We start from the raw sequence: 24,592 nt of genomic DNA, 5'->3' as shown, positions 1-24,592 counted from the left end.
TTCATTAATAATGCATATATGCAGGGCTTTAATGGCAACACTGTAACAATCCCTCTTAGGTCTCTAAAAAAAATAAATAAACCTTCGCCCTCAATGTCAGGATGTTTTATATCTAGCTGTGATCAACCCACAAATTCATAAGCTTGCAAAACTGTTCACAGTCCAATCGCATTACTGAAAATATAACCGCCACACATACATGAAAGCATATAGTCTCTCCTTCTCTCTTTTTTTCCCCCCCTCACGCATTCTCACTCTCAATCTCTTCCTCCACCCACTCGAAAGCCCAAGCGTGTAATCTTGTTGGTTTCGTACACATGTGTTGATGTCATCATTGTGAACATAAAATATTTCACTTATGGTTCTTAAACGAGGCTTCAGGAGTGCAGTTTTCTCTCCCTGTGCTTATTTTTGACCCAATACTGCACATAGGCAGGACTTAACAGTGAAATGAATTCAACTGCAGTGCTGCTTTGCCAGTAATATTACTAAAAAAGGAAGAGGGGTAGAGAGTGATGCAAAGTAATGCAGCGTGATTCAAAGGCATCACTGCTGAGAGGCAGGTCTAGTGAAACCCGGGAGAAGATTTCCATCTGCTGCACCTGCTTCCATTGTGAGATTATTTACAGATGTGTGCTGGGACACAGAGCCTGAGGTTGCCAATCACTTGCACATGAAAGCTGTTAAATCTGCGGCTGAACTAGAGATGACCGCGGAGGTGACCAGTTACCAGTCGGAGGGACAGGGCTGCTCACTGTAAGTTGGATTTTGGCTGCATTGGTCTGATGAAAAACGTGGATTAGACTCACAATTAGTGGATCAGGGCCGTGTGTCGGCATTGGCAGACTGCAGACTACAACTTCCTGACCTTTTTTTTTGTTGAGGAAATAGACAAATACAATGTTGTCATTGTGCCTGGATTTTCTGAAGCAGCACCTTTTCACCCAAGGCAGGCAGCAGTGAGGTTTAGTTGTTGCGGCCCCTTTAAGAGCAGCTAGCGAAGCGCTCAGTCCTGTTGGTGCTGCTGCTGCTGCTGATGGCAGCGCTGCCAGTTGATTGGTTGTGGCTGTCAGGGCTGAGGTGCTGGAGGGATGCTGCTACGTATCTCCCCCCCCTGCCTCTCTCTCTCTCTCTCTCTCTCTCTCTCTCTCTCTCTCTCTCTCTCTCTCTCTCTCTCGCTCTCTCTCTCTCTGTGTCTCTCACTCTCCATCTCCCTCTTGCTTGCTTGCATCCCTCTGAATAATCCACATCTAGGGCAAGCTGGCTGAGAGGCGATCCAGTGCTCAGCTCCTCTCTGCAGGCTGAGAAAAGAGACAGAGAGAGAAAGACAACGATTTTCAACGCAGGAGGAAAACCGTGAGATTTTGACAGACCAGGGAAGATACCAAGAACAGAAGAAGATTTTCATCTGCGGATATTATTTATTTATACATATTGTTTATATATCTATATATATATTTGTACACACACATATAGATATTTATATATATACATTTATCCCTGTACATAACTGTATTTGTGCTTGTCTGTTTATATTAATATTTTTATATGTATTTGTGTGTGTAAATATATATGATATATAAACAAAAGAATATATATATATATATCTATGAATTTATATGCGTATCACTGTGAACCAAGAGAAGCAAGAGGAAATTTCTACCATCGGGGCTGGTCTCTGATTGTGTGGTCGTATACAATATTTTGAATTTTTCCTTTGATCTTCTACGTCAAGAGGACAAAGACTACGTGCCCATTTTGTATTTTTGTTTTCCTGTTGCTGCTTCTCGTCCCTCTTGATCTTTTTTTTTTTTCTACATCCGAGAGGAATAAAGCGGAGAGTGACAGGATTTGACAAAAAGGGAAAATCTGTAGAAAATTCCTGTGATCAGTGTTATTTCCGTCGGCATTAGCGCTCTGTGAGCCGATCACAGCGCGCCGTGTGAGATCTGAGGAGGCAGCAGAGACAGAGTGCCACGCCGCTCAGCTCAGCGTCAGTCCAGCCAGCGCAGCCAGCATGCACAAACACCACCACTGCTGCAAGTGCCCAGAATGTTATGAGGTGACCCGTATGGCTGCCCTGCGTAGGATGGACGCCCCGTCGTATGGAGGAGACTGGCAGGCCGAGCCCTATGGATACCCGCCTGGGTACGGGGGAGGCCAGACCTTACCCCCTCCGGCCTCAGGGGGAGGTGGAAGCATGGGAGGAGGAGGAGGAGGAGGAGGAGGAGGAGGAGGGGGCACTTTGGGGAGAAGTAAGGGCAAGATTATGGCTGGTGGGGGCCCTGGAGGCCCCAACCCAAAGGGCCAATCCAAGGGTGCCCCCAAAGTAAACGGCAACAACTCCAGTGGACAAGCGGGATGGTGGCCCGAGTGCACCTGTACCAACCGGGAGTGGTATGACCAGGTAACTCGTCTTTCTCACTCTGTTAGATAGCTCGGGCCTGTGGGGCCTGACTGGGGGGGACTGGGATCAGATGAGCTGCCTGCTGTAGTAAAACAGAGACCATCATGTATCAGCTGTCGATTTATGGAAGAGAATTCATATTTAGTATTCATCTCAAGCCCTCCGTTTCCCCATTTGTTGACTGTGGTTCCTCTATTGAAAGCAGAGCAAGGAGAAGAGAACAGGACTGATCCAGTTCCACTGCACACACATAGGGATGATCTTCATGTTTGGATTTGATGCAGATGACTAATGCTTATACATTTAACACACCTAGTGTATGTCGTCAAAGGCTTACGCCGATGCAGTCACCATAGGCCAAAAATGCTGCATTTTCATTCACTGAAGCAGCACTAGGGTGCAGTTTGCAATTATTTTAAGTTATCTCTCAAGCTTGTAACGGCGACGTTAACGACTGACTTTGTACATTAGATTGTAAGAAATAGATCTCCCAGAGATCAACTAATTGTAGGATTGTGTCTCATTAGCGAGTAGAGAAAGAGATGATGACATCGATCTCTGATACCAGTTCCATTTCTTATTTAGCCTCCATTTTTTTAGCAAGTAATTCTGCTCAAAAGACTAACAATATAATGGATGGGTTGTGTAAAAAAAAAAAAAAAAAGAAAGAAGGGAATCAGCAGTAATCTGTGCCCAAACGCTGCCGGTCATACATGCCGCACAGTGTGAATGAAACTGCCTCTTTACATGTGTCCGTTTAGTCTCTATTATCCCCATTTATTTACATGTATTTATAAATCACGGTTGATAAAAGGTCATAACGGCTTCAGAAGCGCAGTCTTTAATTAAGGAAGGTGCATGGATGTGAGCATGAGAGTGAGCTCGGGTGGGGGAAGGGTAGCTCGGTGAGCATGAGATTCAAGGAATGGTTCTAGCTGTGCATGAGTATGTGTCTATGTAGTCTCGTATTTGCGGCAAGTGAAGCCGCTGCATCGTTTGTACTCCCTCCGTTTATGTCGGATCGCGTTTTGAGCAAGAAATGTGAGGCCATGGGAGGAAGGAAGGTGAGAAGAAGCACAGGGGTAAAATGGAGGCTGAAATTTCAGTGGTAGAGTGCAAGAGATCCCCCTGAGCTGAGCCCACATATGAACCGCAACCTGACTGATATTAGCAGATTACTACAAACCAATGGGAGGTTTGAAGAGGCAAAAAAAGAGATTGACACTTTCTCTTGGTTCGTGTGTAAAATCTATTGGAAGCCTTTTTCCTCCAGACCAATCAGGCTTATTTCATGTTTCACACATTCCAAAGCTCACAGCAGATGTGATTATGTAAGCCTTTATTGCCTACATGGAGCATTTTACTATCCAACAGTACTGCCACCGAATTTTTCTACTGCTCATTTCCAGCATTCAATATTCAATGAAACAAATTAGTATCTAAATAGGTTCCATCGTGATTCGTGTTGGGATCTTATGTTGTTGAAACAGCACGGTTAATGGATAAACCACTCTGCAGAATCATAGCTGGTCCTATCCTTCCAATGGATCCTTGCTCCCCTGCTCGAACGAATGTGCACCACACAAAAACTCTGTAGAGAAAATATCCAACCTGGCATTCATGCTTACAGTCCAGGAGCATATACATTGGAATAAAAATAGAATGAATCAGCGATGGATGATGGTGGGGGGAAAAAAAGCAGCAGTCACTGGGGTGAAAATGCTAGGGTTGAAAAAGAGAGAAATAAGCCAATAAAGGCAGGCAGTGGGCCTGGAGAGGGGGAGGGGGTTATGTAAGAGGAGGCAGTTGGTGGTGCTGTCAGAGAGAGAAAGCAAGCGAGCCCTGACACTGTGGACAAGCATCTGTCCCTCCATCTCTTAAAACGGGCATGCAAGCGGCCAGTACGCTTCCTATGAACGGGCCATAGCACACGGCATGGACGGAGATGCACTCACTCACACACACACACACACACACACACACCGCCTTCCTCGGCTCTCCCCAGTCACCATTTCTTATCCTTGGGTGGGAAATGTGAACGCTACCCCTCCCCCACTACCTATACACAGCCGGAGAGCAGGGCAGTGATCACACACGCCCAACCACGCACATCTATTATCTTATAGCTTTCATAACAACTCGTGTTTTGGGATGCTAGCACGATGAAAAGCAGTAACCTTACACGGTCGTTCAGAATGATCCGAGCTGGCTTCTCATAGCTGGATCGTTGACATTTTCAAATGGCTTCTGTAGCCATGAACATTTCATGTATGTGTGAGGAAATCATTACACGACCCCAAGACATGATGGTGCCATGTTCATTTTTTCCCCCCCTCTGTCATCTATTTAGGAAAACATTTTGCTGCTTTTGTCAAGAGCTTGCTAGGTTAATTGTGGATGATTCCAGTTGGGATTATTAGAACATTCTTTAAAACAAGAGCTTTTGAATTTAAATCTGAGAAAAGTAGTGACCTCAGTCTACTGGGAGCTTCAGTCAGAAGCCCCCCCGGGCTCCAATATGTCTTTGTGTGTTCTCCAGCTCTGTGGCTATGATTAGCTTAAAATATTAATTGGATTTTACTTTATTTATTAGCATCAAGATTTGGTCCAGAATGCTTTGCCAGGCCGCGTTGTTTAGAACAGGCCTCTGTAGTGGCTGTGGTGTTTTAAATGAATGCACAGGCACGGTGGGCGTTCCATGTCAGACACTCCCAAAGGTGATTACGACTCGAAAGCCTTCGGGCCTTCGATCATAAATGTTTGTGCTCGTGTATGTATGCGTGTCTCTTATAGTCACATTGATTTATTGGTATCATTGGTTTGTACATCTGTCCGATGAGATTTAGTTTGGGCCGGATTTGATGTGCCATTCCTGTAAGAGCAACCCAGAGAGTATTAACGGATGGGATTTACATGTGCTCCATGTCCGAACGTCTTGAGCTGGATCCCCTGCTGTTATCTTAAAAAAGGCTCCGTCCAAAACCTGGAATATGCTCATCAGATCAAGAGAGATTTATACAAGCTTGTCTTGGAATAGAAAAAGGCAAGAAATGATGTGATCTGAATGGAATTGCATGCACTCAGCACATACGTTTTCCTCAGAAATCTAGTTTAAATGATAACGCCAAGATGGACATTTTCATTAAACCTTCATGTGCCGTTCCTTTCAATACATTCAGTCCAATGTTACACATAATGCATACTGCGCTTTTGTTTACTAGTACTAAGTAAGAGAAGTTTACATATATTGTGTGTAACATTACACATCAACGTCAACCCTCAGGATGTCGGGTAAAGTAGGAATAGAGTGGAGAGCTGCTAGAAAACGCAGGATGAACACCTTTTAAACAGGGGAGGGCTGCATTTAAAGGAAAATGAAGAAGGGAGAAAAGCAATAAGACGTAGTGGATGTTATGGATGATGCTTAGCGAGAGGTGGCTTATAGCTGTACGGCCCGACTCAAAATATGACCCAATAAGATTTTTCTCAAGCGTTCCTCCGTCTCCCCCGGCTCTTAGTACTCATGAAAGGAGGACTCCTCGTAAGGCCAGGCAACTTTGACCTCGAGAAACAAGGATATGTTGAAAGCATTGCTTTGTTGTGAAGCTTTTTCTTATCATTAGACACACAATGTGTGTTTGTTTACCTTCACACTGTCGGTTGTAGATGTCCTTCATGTCACAGGCGGTGGTGTGAAGTGGGCTGCCATTTGGTCATTTTTTTTTTTTTTTTATGTCTTGCCAGAAGTGTCAAGATGATGACTTCTGTTGTTGCTTGGCGGACAACATCCCAGGTGTGGGAGAGTTTGAAGGCTTTTTCAACCCCACGTTTCTGTCCCACTTGGTGCATTCTTCTTTCTTTAATAGAGCAGTGGTCCTTGTTAGTTATTTTTTACACATTTCATTATTTTTTATTATGCATCTTAGCATCAAGTGAACATTTTTATAATTAAACATGATATTCAATACTTAGCATTTTAACAATTCTGTAATAAATGACACCAAACATACAGCACCAAAAATGATAATTATTGTCTTGCACAATCCAACCAGTGACGGCACCCCCCATGCTGTCCCTCCCTCTCACCCCAACAAACATTTCTTTTTTAGGAGTCAGTAGGACGCGAAAACAGGCTGAAACAGTGTAATTACCCTTTGAGATATGTCCATACTGCAGCTCAAACACTGTATTCATCTTAACAATGTGAAATGTTTTGAAACCCGTTAGTGCTCCAAATTTCTTAGGATTTTGTCGTGATTTATTGCATCTGCTACAAACTAACATAATGTCTGATTTAACCATCAGCAGCGAGGTGTTGATGTCAGAAGAGTTTGAATTTCAGCAGCAAGAAAACATGTGATTTGATATCAGTAAACTTCATGCCATCCAGCCGAACAGTGATTGCTTCAGACCAAAGGATACAAAAGATGCAAAGAAATCTCGGGTCGGTACCTCCGACTTGAGGGAGTGTCTTGTCTTTGTGACGTTGTCACAAACCGGGCAGATCTTTCTTAAGTAGCAGGAGACACTTTTCTCTTTTTACATTAAAACATTGTGTAGTTTCAAACAGACCTCTGTGCTTAAACCTCCTGCAAGATATTATGTCAGAATGTTGCCGTTTCTTGTAAGTGTTCTTGCAAACTGTGCACAGCAATTTAGAAGTATTTTCGCCACAGTGATCTCTGATTTTAACAACATGAACAGCTCGACAGTAGTTTTATGAACTCAGGTTGCTCCAGTGAGAATGTAGAACAGCTACAGTCATCTGAGGTCCACCATCTTTACTCTTGTGTGACGATTCAGGCAATAACAACCAGTACTTCTTATATACATAATATATATATATATATTATATATGTTACTAGCTACCAGGCTTTGTACAAGATTATATATGTCATTCCTGTTTAACTGAAAATAGTTTCAAAATGGAATGTAGTACAATGTGTAAAATGTAGTACAAATTTGTAAGTTTGGCTTTCCAAATCCACAATTTGTTGCACAAAGAATTCGGGTTCAAGAACTACATGGAGCAGCAGTCAACTCAATATGTTTCAATAAACATGTTGCAACGAAAATGTTTGGTTCATCCAAGAAAATCATCGTATCTCTTTGCACTCAATGCTTTGGTATTTGTATGGCATAAAACATTAAATTTGGGAAATTTTAATTTACACTGAAACAGATTTTTGCAACAAGAATTTAATTATGATCGAGTTATAACATCCCATTGTACTGCTGTCATACGAATTCACAGCACATCATTTCATTTTCATTATCTGGTAGCGAACCTCTTACATCATATCTTCCCTTCTTCACTTGCACACACACGTAGTATAAGTACACACACACCCATGCCCGACATAGACCTTTATCCAAAAACAAAGTGTTCTCTACCCATGAAAATTTTGGGGTTAAGAGAGGATGGTGAATCATGGGGAGTGCACTACGAAACAAGAGAGACAAGGTGCACTGCAATATTTATGTGCACTTTGACAAAAGTTAGCTTTTTACGCGTTGCGAGAGGGGTTAGGGACGGAGCGCCTGAGAAAAGGCCGGTCAGACATTAACGTGAGCGTGCAAGGAGGACATCCGAGCCACCATTATGGGAGCTGACGCGGTTGATCTGTGATGGGGAGCCGCTGTAGCCGTGACCCAGGACCTCAGTTGTGTCGAATCCCACCTCCTACACTTCTCTTAAAAGCCTGTGCTGCTTTACCTTTGCACTGCGCTCACAGAGCGAATCTGCTCTTTTTCAACACGGAGGTCCTCTGTGAAATGCAGAATTCACAGAGGACGAATGTGTTTTGTCCTCTGCCAACGCAGATTCTAATGCTCATCAAGTGGTTTACTCATTACTGCAGTTTGGCTACAGCCATGTGATGCATATATAGGCTCTCGCACAGTTTACAGGTGCAGTTTGCCTGAAGCTGCGGATCGTGTGTGTGGAGGAGTGTGCCCTGCTGGAAGCTGAGGCTACCATGCCCCTGTGATCCATATGGTCATTGTCAGAGGCCCTGCCAGGGCTCAGCCCCGTATCAGCTCGCCTGTTCCCCTCTCCGGCTCTCGCTGTCAGCCAGGGGAGGAGAGGAGAGAAGAAAAGAGAAGGGAGGGGAACGCTGTTTGTTTGTTTGCTTGCCTGCTTTGTTTTTTTGTTTTTTTGCTGATCACAGTAGCGACTGGCCTAGAAATGCGACTGTGCTGTGCAGGGCAGAGTGGACTCCTGATTCAGCGATGGAAGCATCAGATTTTCTGTTAGAGAGAGAAGCGAGGGACACGGGGGCCTTTGATGGAATGAGCGTTAAGCGCTGCCATCGCTGTTGCTGTTAATTAAAAGAATCAGACGTCAGTGTGTGATAGATTGGATGTACAGATATGAAAGCTATTTTTTTCCCTTCTATGCTACCCTCATTTTTAGCAAGCACGTGCTAGCATTCTCAGCAAGGTGCACCAGCTCCATCACCCACATAGCTGCCGTGGAATATGTGTATATCCAATCAATACCAGCGAAGAGCTAGTCCCTCAGCCTTCTGACTCCTCTTCATTTTTGTGGGGGTGTGTGGGTGCTTTCAACAGCGCTTGTGCTTTCATTGCTTTTTACTCAACCATCATATCAGCTGTTATTTTGGTAACACTTTACAATAAGGTACACAAACTCCTGAGTAGTACAGGTCCATATTAACAGGAGCGAGCTGCTGAATAATGCATGCACATAACTAATAATTAGATTCCAAATGATTTAAAATCAGTGATTAAACAGTAGATAATCATGTGGTCCCAGAGAAAAGACTGACATAGTAGATATTGTGTTTATCTGTATACTGACCACATTCTGATTTTCTTTACCGTACATTTGCTAACAGGCTAAGGCTTTTTATAATTATTCCCTGTTTTATATATTTTCATCAGAAGCCTTCCTGTTTTCTGATCTGATGTTAATTTGCTTTTGAAGAAACATAAAGCTTCCTCCATGTTCTCCTGTTGTCTTGATAAATTCATGCATTTCCACAGCACTGATTCATCCATACAGCGATATAATCATGTCACACTCACCCCTCTTCTCTAGCAGAAATACTGTTTTCATTCAATAATTACCTTCAGCCTCCATTTTGCAGTTTTTAAATTGCTTGTAAGATAGTGTCAATGAAACCCAGCACTTCCTGCTCAGATGTTTCACATTAAGAGCGATCCTTGGTTCAAAGGGCATAATATCTCCCATTCTAGGTAGGCTTTTAATTTGAAACATCTGCAGGAAGTATTGCGTTATATTTATAGTAATTTACCATGGCTTGATAAGCGATGACTGAGCAGAAATGATTGGAATTAATGAATGACTGAAAGGAGCGTTTCTGTCAGAGGAGAAATGTGTAAATGTACATAATGATGAATTTACCATGTGAGCCGTCAGAGTAATTTCCCCACTCCTCAGTGTTATTTTGCCTGGTCTGCATGTTGTTTTGGACAGCTGTCATTTAAAACTTGTCTGACTACCAGCTTCAATTTGAGAATTAACAGTATATTTGGAGCACTTTTACATTCATTGATTCTTATCGTTGTGTCATATTATTGGATAGCACAGTCACGCTAGATGCTAGCTAGCTAACTCCTCAACTGATATGTAAAGGCCGACATTTCGACATGTCACAGGAGGAAAAGCACAGGTGTACGTAACTAAAAGAATGATGGCCGAATTCCATTTAGCTGCTTCAGTTTCAGGGTCCTGGTATCGTGCATGCTGTGTCATTCTCACACTGTCATGGTTTACTGGGACACTGACATAAAACGGAGCCATCGTTGGTGTTGTTAGTATCACCTGTGCCTTATGTGCTATGACAAGTCAAAATGTCTGCTGTGAAAAAGGCCTATAGAGCATTTAAGGGGATCTATTGGCAGAAATGGAGTATAATATTAATAAGTTTGTTTTCTTTAGTGTATAATCACCTGAAAATATCATTTGTGGTGTTTTCGTGACCTTAGAATGAACAATTTATATCTACATACAGAGCTGGTCCTCGTCACGGAGGTGGCCGCCATGTTTCTACAGTAGCTCAGAACGGACAAACTAAACACTGGCTCTAGAAAGGACCATTAGCGTTTTTGAGTTTTTGCGTCGTCCCACCGTAGTTCTCCTACGCTGCTTGGCACACGGCACACGGTAGAAGCCGCCAAATCCTACACACTGCACCTTTAAGGTCAGTCTCTCACAAATAAGAAGAGGAAAGTCAAAGGCAGCAGCTTCACAGCTCCACATGTCCTTAAAGGTAAACTAATTCTTTAATTGAGTTGCTAAGAACTACTTGTTCGCTAGTGCTTGGTCCTCACTCATTAATTGGTAACTGCTCAGGAATTATTTCACCTTATTTCAAAGTGTTACCATTATTTTTTGCTATTTCACACACTAGACTGCATGTATACATGCCATATCATAAAAGAAGCCCAACAGATCTCATTTATTATTTATCATAGCACTGACAGTAAGAACACAGGTAGAATACAAATCCTGCAGCACATCAAGATGTACGGGAATTATTTTTTTTAGCTCCAATGTTCGCATTTTTAAATCATTACACAGAAAACTGAATGTTTTTTTTCTTCCATTTTCTGGCAACATGTGTGTATGTGTGTGTGTGTGTGTGTGTGTGTGTGTGGGTGTATGTGTGTTGAGGACATTTGGCGAAGCAATGCATTTCTTACCATGTGTAGCTGCTCTGAGTGCCATCTCTGTCTAATGCATTATCCAAGCAGCCCTTCAGCCATTTGGTCTGGCCTCTCATTTTTGTATGTGTGTTGTTTTTTCAGTGTTCATCATTTCTATCATCCTCCTCCTGTCTTCCACTGCCCTTTTCCTCCTCCGCTCTTTCTTTTTTCATACATAGTACGAATCAAAGGCTTCATTTTCGGGTGTAGAGCAGTATTCAGAGAGGACGCTGCAGCAGCAAACTATCAGTATGATTAGTGCAGTTCAGTATGTACAGGAACACCGCATCTACGCCCTGTCACTCCATGTTTAAAGCTGACTGAGCTTGCTAAGAATTGTATGTCGTGGCAGGATCTCTGGTGCATATTTTAATTGAACATAATTTTACTTTATATATGATGGAGCTTTTGAACACATGCCATAACTGGTCTAATTCTTTACCAAGAAACTTTCAACTGCTCAAATGACATTAGTAATCACTATATATCCAGTTAAATCCTCTATTCTAACCTAAATGTTAACAATAACATTGAATTTACTGGCTCATATATGCTATGAGTTGTTTTTTAAACATGTCTTTTACCCAGATTATCCAATCAAATTTTCTAATATTTAGTGAAAACAAAGATGCAAACAACCACAGTCTTACATTTTGGCCTATATGATTATTTGTGAAGCTTTAATTTGATTCCATACTTTCATTATTTTAAATGTAGGTCTAGTTGCACACTGAGGTGGTTAAACATCAGATTGATGATCCATATTATATATATATATATATATATATATATATATATATGTGTATATATATCAGCATGAATCATTTTCAATAACATTGATGAATTTGGTCAAATCTGGACTGATCTGTGTGCACATAAACTGTATTGAGGGCATTCGAGGTGAAAAATGTAGCTGTATATTAGATTGATACATTGAACCAAAGTAAAAATTTGGCCAGAAATTAGGGAAACTGTTACGGACTGTAAGTGTTTGTAAGTGTTTCTTGCCTCTTTGCACTTTGGCTGCAGTCCTGGATTAGCACAAACAATAATGTTTTAACACATTTTCTTCTTCCCCTGGGACCTACTGTACATGTATAAGCTGCGTTTTGCACCTGCAGCTTCTCGTTATGTGAACAGTATAGATGCACATATAGATTGTGACAGCATATGTTTGGCTCACATGGACTTCCTGTTTTCCCACTGAGCTGACAAGATGAGAGGACAGCAAACATTTTCCAGACACATGTCTGTTGTATGTGCACAGAACCACAGATGATCCTTTAACTGGTCCCTCTTGTTTATTATCAGTCATTATTTTCTATTAGTGAGAATAGACTCCAGCTGAGTTCGGAAAAAACAGAAACACACATCTCAATCTCAGAGAGAGAGGGATAAAGAGAGAGCATGCCCTCGCCCTGTCACGGATATAAACAATACAAGCAATCCCAGCTTAATATCATACATCTTATTACACTGTTGATAGTACATCTCTGCCTTGAAATTGCTTTTATGGATTTATTACTTTTTGTTTCCCTCTGTGTGTCTGTGCATTTTTGTTAATATTTCTCCACAGTGTAACAAAACCTTTCCCAAAGCAAGCCAAAATCCAAATTCTTCCTCATACCATCACCTTTACTTGCGTAGATTACAATTTCAAACGGTCTTATGTAGCATAAACTGTAGAGCAATATGGACACCATGTCTATAGCTTTTGGGTCTATGGTTTGCTGCCGTCTTGCCAGTGGTTTGGAAAGCAGCGACCACCACAGCTAGGCGTGATAGGCTGAGCCACCTGACAATCAAATCAGCCTCTTAATGGAACAGTGATTCTCAAAATCACCAGCAGGATGACGGCTAATGATGGTGACATGCTAATAGCTTTTTTGACTCTTTATTTCAGTTCAATACAAGCTGAGGTTTCTGTTTTCTTAGATCATTGATCATACTGATTATATTTATGTTTTAGTCCATCAACTTTACGTGTTGACTTTGTGCTTGTCTGGGCTCGCAGTCACAGATGTTTTGCATAATTGAGTTAGTTTTATCACTAAATGAAGGACTAAACTAAAGGATGAAACTACAAAGTAACCCTCAACCGATCATTCACATCACATGGATGTTTATGGTGAATGTTTTTGTGGTAAATGTGTAATTAGAAATTGAAGTAAGATTTGATATTGCATGTCTATTCTGATAATCTTTTAATATATGAAATACTTAACCTATGAAATATGTAGATAGATATATTATCCCACTTGATCAAATAGTGTGAACCAGCCTTATAGCACAGGTTAGGTACTTAGTCAATTGGCAGATGTCAAAGCAAGGCCAGATGGATTTTATAGAAGAGTTTCAGCAAAATTCACACTTCATCACAGATCACACCCATTAAGTACAGTATGACACAAGCTATCATATCGGTCTTTCATAAGAATACAATATAATGTCATTTGCTAATTTGTTATAATAATTATTTGCAACTAAAGCGAAGTCTGTATGCTCATGAGGCATCTGACAAAGTAATACATTGATACTCGCAGATAGGAATTTAGCATTTGAGTCGTTTTCCATTCCCAATAACTGATAAAGTGTATTCTCCAGATTACTGTAAACTTCTCTCCTACTGCTGTAAAACCTTTAGATGTAAGAATAATTGCCCACATGTTTATTGAAAAACAACTCAAATCTTAACTCAGATGCTGTAAACTACCATGACTTTTTTTAGACATAAAATGGGATTATTTTCCGTTATCATAAACAGTGGTATTAAAGGCCAACTGCTGCCATTCAACATTAACAGATGAAGTTGCCTTTAAGATGATGTCCTGCAAGCTGAGACATGTGAGAGAAGAACAAAGCAGACCTTTGAGTTTTGATGTGCTTCACATAGTCGCTGGACATAAATCAGTCCACATTATTGTGAAATGCCAGTGTCATGTCTCCTCAGCACATAGAGGGAGGACCTGCTCTGTCGTAAATACTTTTAAAGCCGCAAGATGGCTTTTTTTTTACCCACATTTGTGCTCATCCAGATGTAACAGGGCTGCATGGGCTGAACTAAGGATGAGTCTATGATGAAGGTATTGCCATTTATACAGCAACTTTTCAAATATCGTTTTTGTTTTACTTTCAGTGGCAATATTGTTTCCAGTCCAGGAAATATAATCTTTTGATATTACACAACGATCATAGAGAGGTCTTTGGAGTGTACGAAGCAGAAAACTTTGCCCAGAATGTATGTCCCTCATCCCACTTGTTGTAATGTTCAGGCAACTAAATACATTGTCATTTTGGCTAAATATCTTTTCTTATCCTTAACCAGGTGCTTACCTCAACTTATCCCCCAAAAGGTAAAAGAATAGACTCACATTTTGGAAAATATATGCATCTGCTTTCTTGACAAAGAGTTTATGAGAGGTTTGACACCACCCTCATATCTGTACATTAAATATGAAGCAACCACCAGAAGACGGTTAGCTTAGCTTAGCACAAAGACTGAGCAGAGGGAAGCAGCTAGCATGACTCTGTCCGGAGGTCAAAAATAAATCCGCCTACCAGTGCCTCTAAAACTCACTAATTAAAACTTATATATATTAAGCTTGTTTAATCCGTGCCGGTTGGCTGAGTTAAAAAAAAAAAAAGATTTGGTCAGAGCTCGGCTTGCTGTTTCCAGTCTTTAAGCTAAGTAAATCTTTTCTCGCATCTAGCTTCATATTTAGTGTGCAAAAATAAAAGTGGTATCAATCTTCTCATCTAACTCTTGGCAAGAAAGCGAGTAAGTGTACATTTATTTTATCATACTTTAGATGGCAGTAGTGGGTATTGTTGGGAAAATAATAAGGAAAAAAGGAAAGTAAACATTTAGCAGATTATTCATTTTGATAAAAGAGGTGAAGAAATGAGAGGTGTGATGCAAAGACAGGGATGAGAGGGGTTAGGAAGTAAGGAAGGAAGAGGAAGACTAAGTGTGGGAGGGGGGGGGGGGGGGGGGGTGTATGAGCATGTGCTCAGACACAGCCCTGTGTGTTGCCATGGTGCAGGCTCAATCAGAGCTGCACAGTAGCTTTGCTGCTCAGCTAGCTAATTACCCACAGACTGCAATGTTGATACGCAGGCTGCTGAAGCCTTCTGGATTTGCGAGAGCTTTTTTTGCATTGCCGCACTGACACCAGAGTACAAGTAAAGAAACAATCTACGTAGGAAAATATATCTAAGATGACCCTACAAAATACAAAATGCATTCTGAAAGTGAGCTGTAGGTATGTGGTGAGCGGCGTTATTGAACATTGTAGTGGTGCTCTGCTGTGTCAGCCATGCCACTTGTGTAACATAAAGAGCTCTTCCAGCCCTGAACTTCATTGTCCGCAGAATGCCGCCGCTTACTGTGAGCCTGCAGATCCTGATCAGCCTGCTTATAAAACCCAATACGGGCCATTGTGGATTAATATTCACCATTAAAATGTCCAATTATGTAATCAGCCAAATCCAAGCCCTGCATACGCTCACAAGAATATCTCAGCAGGCAGGAATGAGGGGGGGGGGGGGGGTCTGAATGAGAGGAATAATGCAACTTCAGAGCATTCACTTAAAAAGTCTAAAGTTTAAGTTTGAACAAAGATCTTATATAGGGCGTTGAATAAACCGTTGTTCTTGCCACAATGTTTAGTGCACCAAGGTTCAAAAGAAAAGGTAGATTTCTTCTCAAATTCAGGGGGAAAGTGTGTCTTTCAGTAGATGCAAAGACTACAAGCACTGATATACGGCCTGTCAAAGCATCTATCGCGTTTTATTTTGTGATAAAATATTAAGTCAGTACATGTTTATGTTCCCTTTTTTTTATCCTGTGAAACAATTTGTCTAAGTGATAAGCAATTTCGATTGTTAACAGTGGCGACAAATCCTCCTTGAAACTTAAACAGTATTTTAATCTCATGATGTTGTTTGTTCATAACTAATCTCCTCAACACAATACTTATCCGCTTTGTCAAGGAGCTGCTTTGCTATCAAATAAATCGGACTGGTTGTATTCATAAAATTCTAATTTGTTGAGTTTAAAGACGCATTGAGAAACGGTTCGACATATTACATTACAAGTTCATTAAGACTATTCTGTACTTTCTGTTTTGTTACAGAACTGCTCACACTCACAAATGCTGAATGTTTTTTTTTGGAGTTTAAATTATTCGTACATTTATCGAATAGGTGTTTGACAGGAACGTTTTTATCATAGATTATTACAACAGCAGTTGGTTGGACAAAACAAACTGTTCAAACAAACTGGGCTTCGGGATGTTGTGTTGCTCATTTTTTACTAGCAATTAGTATATTAATCAGGAAAATAACTGTCAGATCATCCCATAATTAACATAAAACAAAACAAGCTGCAACAACAACTCTGTGCTTGTGACAAATTTCTTAAACGATCAAGCGATTATCAAAATTGTTTGTATTTATTTTTCTGTCAATCTATAAATCTATGAATGAACTAATTGTGTCAGCACTCTATCAGGACCATTAATGATTCAGTTTCTAGGAGGATATTCAGTTTAACCACTTTTGCATTTTAAATTGATGCATTGTGAAACTTACAACAACTGTTCATCCCACTGCATTTAAATTGTATTTTTCCATATATTTTCCCCGTATATTCTGTCCAACAGAGCAGGTTTTGACAGCCAGCTGGTATTAAGTCTGTGATCACATGAACCTCTGTTAAAAGCGTTCCAGCCTTAATGTTTGAGTGTTTTTCAGATCAGTGTTTGTGCTTCAGTCCATTAAGGCGGCCGCTTTAATCACGCGTTCTTCAGGGGACGCTGTGAATCCTGAACACAACCCGAGGTGGGCAGAGAAGAAGGGTAAATCTGGACCCTCGACAGGAGGCAGATTGATTTGGCTATCGCCAAAGTGCTACAAACGTTAAAAACAATGCCCTGTTTTTTTTTTCTCCCTCTGCTGTTTGGCGCTAAATACATCAGCATATGGATAAATGTGCTCATGTATTCATAACTATCACAGGGAAACTGGAGGCACGGCTCGTGTTTCTGTTGCCTCGCCCGTTGTCCTACTTACTGTAATTCTTCATCACTTTCAACACCTACACTTATTGTGAGCCAAAACTCAGGCAAGTGTAGTGAATGGAGATATGTGAACGTGTGGGCGTTCCCATGTGGAGCTTATAGAACAGCATGAAAACTCAACCATGACAGGAGGATCTCTGCTGCTGTATGTAGAGCCGGGCTGAGACTTCGGAGCCCCCTGGGAGGAGGGGATGAATGGTTTTAATTGGGCTTTGGGTCAAAGTTAGCCTTGTTATGTTCACTATTGTATTTTCACAGTGGAGCTGTAAGTGCTCTGCATTTGCTAGTTTTATCGCTGTCTCATGATTTTGATTTGTGTACCATCATCAGCTGAGGAACCGTAGTTTCCATTTGTTCTAGTCTAAAATAGTACAATTTCAAGACAAAGAAAAACCAAGAATGACTAAGTGAAGGCTTGTGGTGTAGAAGGCCGTAAAAGGAAATGAGAGACAAATCTCTCATGTTTTTGCATCAGATGGGTTTAAGGACCATCGTGGCCTTAGGGGAGAGTGTTTCTTACGTCGTTGGGTTCATGAAGCAGACTCACAGTCCAATGTTCCCATTTAAAAGAAACGAAAAAGTCTAAAATTGGAAGGGACTAATTGCAGCTCAGAAGATTGTGTTCTGGGGTGCTCAGGAAAATGAACGAGAGAAACGAAGGTGACAAAAGTGAATCAGAGCAGAGTGAAACAGATTAGAGAGCTCTCATTGTAAAAGTACTGAGCATTGTGGACCATCAGGTGTGTTTTCTGGTAGTAAATCGTTTCAGATTGTTAATTTTTATGTGCATCCCTTTTAGCTGCTGTGAGATACTTTTCTGAGAGCTCCTGTAGTCAATAAGTTTGAGCTGCAAGGAGAGAGTTAAGACTGATGGAGGCAGCTTAACACCTTTTTTTAAAAGAACACTTTGACATTTTGGGAAATTCGCTTTCTGGCAGAGAGGTAGATCAGAAGATTGATACCGTCTAACTATACTTTAGCACAAAGACTGAAACGGCTAGCCTCTGTCCTCTAACAAAAGCTGCCCATAGCAGCATCTCTAAAGCTCATTAGTTATAATGTCTTGTTTATTTCATTCCTGCAAAAACAAAGTTTAAAAGTTACAATAAGGGGTTGCAAGCGTTCATGTGTCGTATTGTTTCTTCTAAGCTAAGAACCCCGTCATAACCCTTTTATGTTTATGTACAAACTATACAAATGATAAATAAGAGATAATTAGATAATTAGAGGTGCTGATAGGTGGATTTTGGTTACCCTGCGACAAAGACAGGCTAGCTCTTTCCTCTTCCAGTCTTTATGCTAAGCTACGCTAACTGTCTTTTCGCTGTGGTATCAATCCACTCCTATAACTCTGTTGAGCTAATGATCTGATTTAGTGTCCAAGGATTGCTTCAATGCAGTTTGCTTTGTGATTACACTAAAGAAAACCTTCATAACCAAATATGTCACATGAAGCAGTGCAATTTGTAGGTAGATAAATTGCTGGATGCGTGTCTAACCTGTTTGTACAGTGAAATGTCTCACCTGGTCATGTCAAATTAAGACCGTTACCTCAGCAACACCATCAGCATCTTAAAGGCATCACACACAGGACACACACAGAAAAAAAAGAAGATTAATTCAAATGCATCAATCAAAAGAATCCACTTCTCCGTAACGACACCACATCGGATGAATAATATTCTACACCGTTGTTGACTGAGGTTGCAATGTGACAGTGGTGAAAGCATCAAAATGGAAGCGCTCACAGTTGGGTGGTTTTAGGCCGTCACCGGTACTCAGCGCAGGATCCAAAAAACGCCAGAGACGAACGAGCTTAGCAGCTCTCTCAGCTTAGCAACAAGGGATAGCAACTAGTCAAGAGCTGTGAGGTAACGCGCTGCAGTGACCTCTGATGTAGAGGAAGCAGTGGAGGCGGGATCATGGGAAGCATACTGATGACACTCACACATGACAGGCTTCCTTGATTATGGGGCCTTTCCAATCGGTAACTTTCACCCTGGCTGTTACTTTGTGATGGAGCCTCCTGGTGTTGGCGTGCGTGATTATGAGAGCAGCCACTGATTTAAATTAGCCGCACAGTTACTGACGTTACAGTGCATCTGGATAAAAACAATAGTGATTGACGATGAGGAAATTATTGTAGTTCTGTCGCCCCCTCATTAGCAGCAGGGATAACTCAATCAAAGAAATAACACTGAGGCATCACTTACAACGTGGCGTTATATACATGTGCAGTGCTTGATAGTGCTGAACTGGGTTAGTCACTTTAAAATCAATTCATAGATTTATCTGCAACCATTGTGATCATTAGCACACATGTCCACATACTGTATGTACATCAAAGACAAACACACACACACACACACACACACACACACACACACACACACACACACTGCCATGTTCAAACCTGATCAATTGTCAGCAGACTTGTAGAAGGCCTTCTCCAGCAACACTGTGATGAATATTCATTACGCTAAGTACATTTCCCTCTGTGGCTGCACTTGTGAAGGTCAAACTAGCCAGCTCTCATTTGGAGCTGCTCAGCATGACAGAGAGGTAAGCCAGAGCATGCTTTTGTAATATTACATAAAGATGAGGAGGGAGCGCTGCTGACAGCTGTGACGGGCTATTAATTATGGTTTCATGAATGTGCGTCTGCGGCGTGCGTTGGGAGGGCTTGGGAGAGGGGGCCGACACAGTCACAATGCTCAATCATAGCCATCAAATCAGAAAACTTTTAGCTTTAATGGGGCCATTTTATGGGTGAGCTAATTAATTTCCTCGTGGCCGTCCTTATTGAAATGAATGCCTGAGTTCGGCTGGCGTTGTAGCAGGAGAAGGGAGCAGTTGACCTTTGCCGCTATGGGATTTTCTTTATTACATCTCGTTATTCCGCCTTTGTCCCCGACAAAGAATGCAACGTTGAGCTTCGACGGCGTCCGCGAGTAAGACATCTTTCGCTGTCGTGCGTTCCTCAGCTCCATCAATCTGTCACTTCGTCTCTCACCTTGCCTCTCTCCTTCCCTCTTCCCTCTGGCACGGGGGGGGGGGGGGGGGGCACAGCGTGAATGAGATGTTGGGTGCATGGTAATTGAGTAGGTATTGATTGGACTGCAGCGTGGCCTACGAGAGGCCAATGAGAGCCAGGGGATCAGAGCAGCACCACTGACTGCGTCTCTCATCCCACATTCTGCAGGAAAACATAAACGCAGTACCACTCGAGGCATCGGAAAACAAAGGAACGTTACACTTTTAGATAACATAAGCACGCCTTGTCGTCCTACATGTATCTACTATTAGCTCTGACTTAAGGCCGAGGAAGAGCTTCCTTCAGCATTGGCTGTATCGTTTGACTGACTGGGTGCCTCATCTGAGCGGGGCTGACTGTCATATTTCACTGCGATGTCACCACTGGAGACGGAGCTGCCATGTCGGTGTGCCTGGCCAGAGAGGAACTGATGTGGAAATGTTTCCTAAGGAGGAAGGGGTTATTGCTCTGTCAGCATGCCGTCGCATCCGCACATGTGAACCCTCTTGTTCTTGCCCTCCATTCTACCTGCGATGAAGGGGTTTAAAAAAAAATGAATGCTGACAGGTGAAGAAGAAAGCCAGGGTTTAACTTTCCTAAGATGGGGCATTATTGTCATCAGCAGTTTGTGTACACATCATGCATTTAAAGTTTATTGACCAATTGCAGCACATTTTGTTCATTTTTTTGCCATTAGTTTACTGCATCCATCACTGGTAAATATGCATAAAAGACAAATAATAAGCACAAATAATCATATTTCCCAAAATTGTTTACCTTTTTCTTTAATCCTAGATGATGTACAGTGTGTATATATATATATATATATATATATATATATATATATATATGTGTGTGTGTCTATATATAGATAGATAGCTATACAACCATGAGCTATTAAATACAGTATGATCAGATGAAATCAATTGTCAGCTGATGCATTTGTCTGTCAATGTTTGTAATAGAGGTGTTTGTTTCCTGACTCCATTGCAGTCATAACGTCATTTTTGAACTCATGACGTGTGGATTTAAGAAGGAATGTTGTGTGTGTGTGTGTGTGTGTGTGTGTGTGTGTGTGTGTGTGTGTGTGTGTGTGTGTGAGAGAGAGAGAGAGAGAGAGATGTGTGTGATGTGTACAGGCAGCCAGGCACAACCAGCCCATGGCCAGGCATGTGTGAGCACAGAGCCGCATAAACTGCAGTGAGAGAGCCCAGAGAGGTGAAGCAGGGGGGAGGTGGCTAAGCGGGCTTGCAGGCCAATACCGTGCAAGGATCGGTTACCATGACAACACATTGATTATTTAACAATTTGGACGAAGCCTGTGCCCTGCACTTGCCAAGGTTCAGTGGGAGTCTCTGTGGCTTTACTGTCCCGGGGGTCTGCAGCCAAGTGAGTGTTGTGTGGTGCAATGCCACCGGGACATGAAGAACATCCACCGTGATGCTGGGAGACAAGAGACAGACGCACACAATCTCAACTGACAGTAGAGCAAGATGATAGATTGATGAATAAGAAGCCATTATGAACAGATGGGTGGATGAGACGAGGGAGTGAGAGAAAGAAAGAAAGAAAGAAAGAAAGCACTTTAGCAAGTGAGTTTTCTTCTCTCCTGGTGACTTGTTGTAATGATCTCATGCTGTGGAAGCAGTCTGGACTCATTGTCATTGTGTGTACTTGAGGTCGTTGTGTCCGGTATGCTCTCTTGCTTCCATATCTCAGCTTACATTTATGGGTGTCCTATATAGTACCAAAGATATTATAACCCTGAACACTGTATTGCAGGTAATATGGAGATTTTATGGTAGCCATAACCAGATTTGGTTAATTCCAGCCACATCTGTCAGTCCCACACAACAGAGCTGCTTTTACTCTCAAGACAACTCCGTTTACACCTGACATTAACGTGTGATCTGTATCTGGATAAGGACAAACACTTTTATGGGATCGAACCGACTGGCTTGTGTTGTGATCGGCTCTCAGCCAGGTGTAGACATTATCCACCATGACCACAATATTAAGGAAAGAATCAAGTTGGAAGGTCACCGTACTCCTCCTCTTTCTGCTTTGGGAACACCTGGCAAAAGCTATTAGCAATAGCTAGCAAGTCTTCCTTTTAAACAAGTGATGAAAATGAATGATGCCCATCCATTGCATTGCTTTCTTTGACCCGGTACATCCCCTAGCCCTGCCTAACTTAACAGATGTAAATGCAAAGGCCCGTGGATCAGATGTCATTATCCAGAAAATACATCAAGAGACGGATCACATGTTCATACCAGGTGCAAATGAGGCCTTCTTGTCAAATTCTCAAAGTCTAGTCCAGGTCAAGTGGCAGGGCTTCATAGGCAAATAAGTACCTTTTAAAACTGATAATAGTGTTACATAATGGTTGAAATTCCACACTGCGTGGCCGTGTATGGCCTGTCGTTTATATATCTTTGGACCACATCTGCAATCTTTTTCTGCCTCATCTATTGAGTCACATGACCCACATTCACGTGCAACACAACGAAAGACATTTCCATCCTCTCATATCCTAAAATCAATCTGTAAGAGGCTGCTCACCTCTGTGATCTTCAACCGAAATATTAAAAAAAAATCCAAGTTAGTGTTCGTCCCCCCTGCCCATCCTTTGAGGGGTGTGTCATAGACGTCAGTGGTGGTCAAATCTGGTCTTTAATCCGCTGTTTTCCTCCTCTGGGCAGCGTAGAAGTAAAAGAACAGTCCCAAGGAGGGAGGTGTAATCCATCCTAATCCAAGTTACCTGAGTAAATTACTAAATGTTAAACAAACTCGTGTTGAGATTATCTTCCATTATTCCTTTTTGTTTGCTTGTTATGTGAGATTCAGATAGAGGGATTACGCAGCAATCCCGGGCCAGGATAATACTGCTGTTTTCTACCACTGATGGGTTTATTGTCTTTCAGATGGACTTGTAGGTTCAGTGATCCCATTGAGCGGCATTGGTCCGCTATGATACTTACGATAAGCACCGCAGGCATTATACTGTAACAGGTGTGGGGCTGGATTCAGTAGCTCAGCCTGTCAGTCAGCAGGGGACAATAGTAACCGATGTATTCCCCTGTGTTGTCCTCAGGCCGTGTTTCATCAGTTCTTGCTGTATGTGCTTTGGTTACATCCACAATAGACTGATAGACTGTCACTAACATGGCCGCTGTGGGCGTTGCACTCATAATACAAATGTTTGTACTACTAAACCCTTTAATGGATTTAGGGTATGTGTAATGAGTTGGGGTTTAAGATGAAAGGGGACAAAAGCGCAAAGCATTCATGAGAAATGTGCAAACACAAGCACAGACGCGAGCATCTGTTGGTCCATATGCAGATTACAGCGAAGGTCTGATTGTGCTGACTGGGGGGGGGGGGGGTTGCAGCCACAGCTGTCCAGAGTCATAGCACATCATCACCGAGTGGAGTAGGTCAAATCTACAGCTCCTGTTAATCTGGAGAGCAACCTTCATTACCAGGAACTCACTCAATGACAAGGGTGAAGAATTGGAGAGGTGAAATGACACCTGCACACCGCTTGTGAGGAGATGAATGATTTTGACGAAAGGATCAGATCTATTTAAGAGTTCGTTTCAAGCTTCTGTCTTGTGTTGCGGCCAACTTGATTGAAAAACCCTTCAGTGCCTTTTAAATACTGCTCAAGTAGTAAAAACTTGTGTTTGTGTATTTGAAAAGCTGAAAGTAAATTGTTCATGGAACAAGTAGATGTTGGCAATGTGATAGTTAGGGTTGGATTTTATACCATTGAAGCGATCCCTTTAATATCTCTGGATTTATTATACCATTATGGGACATTTTGTAATTTACTGAGCAGGACTGTGTTTAGTTTTTTTTATATATATCATCAGTGTATTACTAATAGCTTGACTTTTGTTTTTACCAAAGACAGACATTCCAATCCTTTTTATTTTAACCAAAAAACTGTTTCTGAATCTATATATATATCTCAGTATCGCAGTGTAAAATTACAAATACCATTATAGATGCTTGTTTCTATAGTGCTCATTATACAGTATGTGTAGTGATTCATATTGGGATACACAGTAGTACATTTTCTGGTAATTCAGTTGATCATTTTATATCTAGAATTAAATAACCGGATGCGGTTGAGCACAGGGTGATATAAAAAACTTGGTAATTGTGATATTTTCAAACAAATACCTGAATATCAATCTTAAATCATAATATATTATATTGATTGATCTATGTACATCTAATATTGTACTACAGACCATCTTTCACAGATATCTCTAAGTAGTTCCACAATAATCAAGCAAAAAACCCAACAGTACAGTTAATACATATTCATATTTGGTATGTGATGAATCAGGAGGACGATCACGATCA

At 41.5% G+C, this 24,592-nt stretch overlaps 1 protein-coding gene across 8 annotated transcripts in view; it reads left to right on the top strand.

Moving 5' to 3' along the window:
- dlg3 (discs, large homolog 3 (Drosophila)) overlaps positions 1 to 24,592 on the top strand; it is a 73,861-nt gene that overhangs the window by 17,719 nt on the left and 31,550 nt on the right. For 4 of the 8 annotated variants that reach the window (XM_068715016.1, XM_068715012.1, XM_068715015.1 and 1 more), the window contains exon 1: positions 1,227 to 2,407. The exons of the other annotated variants lie outside the window; for them this stretch is intronic. In XM_068715016.1, coding sequence (XP_068571117.1) covers positions 2,018 to 2,407 — 390 coding nt within the window. In that variant the 5' untranslated portion in view covers positions 1,227 to 2,017. Of the gene's footprint in view, positions 1 to 1,226; positions 2,408 to 24,592 lie in introns of those variants that run through there. 8 annotated transcript variants of the gene reach the window in all.

Source organism: Cebidichthys violaceus, unplaced genomic scaffold (assembly GCF_023349555.1).
Source record: "Cebidichthys violaceus isolate CVI_PGR_0920_01 unplaced genomic scaffold, fCebVio1.0.p SCAF_2, whole genome shotgun sequence".
Lineage (NCBI taxonomy): Eukaryota > Metazoa > Chordata > Actinopteri > Perciformes > Stichaeidae > Cebidichthys > Cebidichthys violaceus.
This window is presented reverse-complemented; position numbering and strand designations above follow the sequence as displayed.